The sequence below is a fragment of the Manacus vitellinus genome, unplaced genomic scaffold (assembly GCF_001715985.3).
Source record: "Manacus vitellinus isolate BGI_N305 unplaced genomic scaffold, ASM171598v3 scaffold_86_pilon, whole genome shotgun sequence".
NCBI lineage: Eukaryota > Metazoa > Chordata > Aves > Passeriformes > Pipridae > Manacus > Manacus vitellinus.
This window is the reverse complement of record NW_021940851.1, coordinates 1,590,829-1,594,389: the sequence shown is the minus strand read 5'-3', so window position 1 is coordinate 1,594,389 and position 3,561 is coordinate 1,590,829. Positions and strand designations below refer to the sequence as shown.

Sequence of the window (3,561 nt, the reverse complement as noted above, 5' to 3'; positions counted from 1 at the left end):
AAGCAGGGAATTGCTGCTGTTCCCAGCAGTGGGTGGGTTCTGTGTTGGAAGGGGGTCTCCTTGCCCAGGGCAGGGGTTGTTTTCCCCCCACACTCCCGGGGGTTTGTCGTTGTCCTTCCTTGCTCCGGGTGGTCTCTGTGGCCCCAGGATTTGCTGTTGGGACACTTCAGCCCCGGGCACTGCTCTGTCCTCCTGCCTTCCCTCTTCCCAGGCTTTTCCCTCAGCTCCTTCTGTCCCTGCAGGGGGTTTTCCCCACTGTGTGTTTTGGGGTTTTGGGGCCACAAAGACTCTGCAGGGTCGTGTGTGAGGCCCAGCAATGGTTGAGGGTCCTCGTGCAGTGACCTCTTGGAGGCCACCTGGATGATCCCAGGGCTGGAGCAGCTCTGCTGGGAGGAAAGGCTGGGAGAGCTGGGATTGTTCAGCCTGGAGAGGAGAAGCTTTGGGGTGACCTGATTGTGGCCTTGCAGGGCCTGAAGGAGCCCCAGGAAAGATGGAGAGAGACTATTTCCAAGGGCTGGAGGGACAGGTCAAGGGGAATGGCTTCCAACTGCCAGAGGGGAGGGAGAGATGGGATATTGGGAATTCTTCCCTGTGACTGTGGTGAGGGGCTGGGATAGAATTCCCAGAGAAGCTGTGGCTGCCCCTGGATCCCTGGAAGTGTCCCAGGCCAGGTTGGAGCAACCTGGGATATTGGAAGGTGTTGGGGTTGGAACAAGATGGTCTTTAAGGTCCCTTCCAACCCAAACCATTCCATGATTCCATGATTAACAATTTTAACATGTTGATCAAACCATTTATCAGGACAGCAGTGCCAACCCCCAGCCCTGGCTTTACTTTCCTGCTGTTGCAGAGCTGTTGGCTTGGACAGATTCCCACTTTTAATATCTGAGGAGGCTGCTGTTGTTTTTCTGAGCCTATGGATCCAAGGCTTTTCCCAAATCCAGTAGTTTGATGATGTCCAGGCAGCTTTATGAGGTGCTGGAAGGCTGAGGGTACAGAGAGTATTCCAAGTTCACAATGTTATCATGGAATCATGGAATATCCTGAGCTGGGAGGGACCCCCAGGGCTCATCCAGCCCAAGCCCTTTTCCAGCTCCAGGTCCTGGGAATATTCCATTGGCTGCAAAACCAACCCAGACCTGCCCCAGGGGGCTTCTCCATTTTTTTACATTCAGGTTCAACTTGAGTGAAGGGGATTTGTCTTTGTTTTTTCCCCTAATTGTTGGTCTGCCTGCTTTAAAGTTCCCTGCAGGAATAAAAACCCTTGGACAGAGGAGCATTTTCAGCACCTGGATAAATGCTGTTGCTGGAGGGGAGCTTTAGAACATCCCTGTAAATTCATTTGGAATTATCCAAGTGTTCCAGTAAGTGCCTCCATCTATTCTTTGGCATTCCAGGCTCTGGAGAATTTCCCATTGCTGATGTACATTTTGGCAGCTAAAACATTGATCCTTTGCTTGGCATTTGCTGGGGTGAAAATGTACCAGAGCAAAAAAATTGAGGAAAAACTGAAGAGGGAACGGGAAGAGAAGCTGAAAAGAGAAGCAGAGAAGAAGGAGGATTGAAGAGTCCCTCAGGTATGGAATTTATTCCACATCCTGCTCTTCCCTCGTGGCACTGACACGTTAATCCCATTATTTTGGGGTTGTGTTGTGCCATTTGAACCATCAAATCATGCCCATCTCAGCTGGAATTCCAATTAAACTTGGCAGCCAGGCTCAGGTTTGAGGGTATCTTAGCACAATATTCCTTCTCTGCTCCTTATCTCCCTGGCTTTTGAGGCCCAGGAAATCCTGGGGCAGCAAGTGAGAGTGGAATGGGGCAGGAAATGCAATCAGAGCTCTTGGCCTCGAGTCACATAATTAATGAGAAAATAATCAGCCATTCTGGATTGGTTAAATCCTTGACAGGCTGGGAGTTCAACTGGAAAGGCCAAATTCCATGCCAAGGAACAGGTTATTTGGTATAACATCCACCATATATAATGCACTGAGAAAACTGCTCATCTCTCAGCACAAAAAGAACAAAATGAACATCACATTCCTTAAAATTTGGGGGTTTCATTCCCCAAGTGCAGAATTCCTGCCCTGTGTTCCAAGTTTAAGCAGTCTTGGATCAAATCCATTATTAAAATGAGTCCTGCCTGGTGCTCAGATTCTATTCCCTGACTTGTTTGTGATTTTTTTATATCATTTTGCTCCCTGTCATGCAAAAAAAAAAGGGAATTTTTATAATTCTCTTCCTGCCCCGTGTGAGCTCAGTGGGAGTTTGATGTCGTGTTATTCAGCTAAAAAAAATTCCTTTCCCCTCCTCAGGTCGTTCCCTGACACCTGAAAACATTTCCAACCTTCCAAAATGTTCAGGAGCTTTTATTTCCAACCTTCTCCTTGTTTTATTCCCTGCAACGAGGGTTGGGAATTGTGCCTAGAAATGAGGAATAACCCTGGGAACCATTTGCAAAGGGGAAAAACCAACACAACCAAAGGTGTTTTTCCAGTCTCCTGTTTGGCTCCCAGGGAGGGTTTGGATTTGGGCAGATTTGGAGCTTTTCTTGGGAATCAGTTTTGCTGTTTTCTGGGAAAACAGGAGAAGGTGGAGTCAGAGGAATTTTATCCTTCTTACATTTTACAATTTCAATTACAATTTGCATTGCAATTGAAATGATTACGTGGAATTTTACCCCTAAAACAGATGAAAATTGAGCTGCCCTTGCAAGGGAGCAAAAGCTGTTGCTTGGCACGAGGTGACCAGAGTGATCCCAATCCCACTGGAATTGCAGGGATGGATAAGGATTGGAGCAACCTGGCCTATGGAAGGGGCAGGGGGTGCCACTGGATGAGCTTTAAGGTGCCTCCCAACCCAACCCATCCCATGATTCTGTGATTCCATGCTGTTTGTGCAGCGTTTTCCCAGGGAATTCTGTTGGGAGAGCCCACATCCCAAGGGATTTCTGCAGCAGCTCATCCCACAGGGATCAGCCTGTGGGATGTCCAGCCTGTGACATCCCCCCTGGTGAATGGCATTAAAACATCCCTGATTTCCCAGAGGACACCCAGGGGGCCTTGTCATTCCCAAATTCTGCCGTCCCTCAGCCGTGTCCTTCCGTGCTGGGATAGAGGGGAGGGAGGGAATTCTCCCCCAGCAGATTTATTCCTGGTGCTCTCACTGCTCTCTCTGCAGAATTCCTGACACTTGGCAGCTCGTGCTGGATTCCTTTCCCAGGAGGGTGAAGCCTCCCTGGAGATGAAGGATGTGTCAGAGGAATAAAACCCTGGAGAGAAACATCCACTTCAGCTGGATCTGCGTTTTTTCCGTGGACAGAGAAGGATTTCAGCCTCTATTTGTGCAATAAAAAACCCCTTTGTTAAAAAAAAAATAAAGCCCTGGCCTCGTTTGCTGCTTGTTTAAAAGATTAGAGCTGCAGGGGAGGTGGTTTTTAAGGAATACCTGCCAGGAGGTGGTTGGGTTTAAAGGGAAAAGTGCCTGAATCCATCAGGGATGAGCAGAAGGTTCTTGGAGAGGCAGAAGGAGAAGGAGAGGACTCTGTGCAGCTTCTCAGAG

The 3,561-nt window shown here is 48.6% G+C and overlaps 1 protein-coding gene across 5 annotated transcripts in view; it reads left to right on the top strand.

Moving 5' to 3' along the window:
* SMIM11A (small integral membrane protein 11A) overlaps window positions 1-3,380 on the top strand; it is a 7,567-nt gene extending 4,187 nt beyond the window's left edge. For 4 of the 5 annotated variants that reach the window (XM_029964955.1, XM_029964954.1, XM_029964956.1 and 1 more), the window contains 2 exons: window positions 1,398-1,577; window positions 3,181-3,380. In XM_029964955.1, coding sequence (XP_029820815.1) covers window positions 1,398-1,565 — 168 coding nt within the window. In that variant the 3' untranslated portion in view covers window positions 1,566-1,577; window positions 3,181-3,380. Of the gene's footprint in view, window positions 1-1,397; window positions 1,578-2,691; window positions 2,848-3,180 lie in introns of all 5 variants that reach the window. The other variant, XR_003916357.1, reaches the window with a different exon arrangement.
* The last annotated feature ends 181 nt before the right edge of the window (window positions 3,381-3,561 follow it).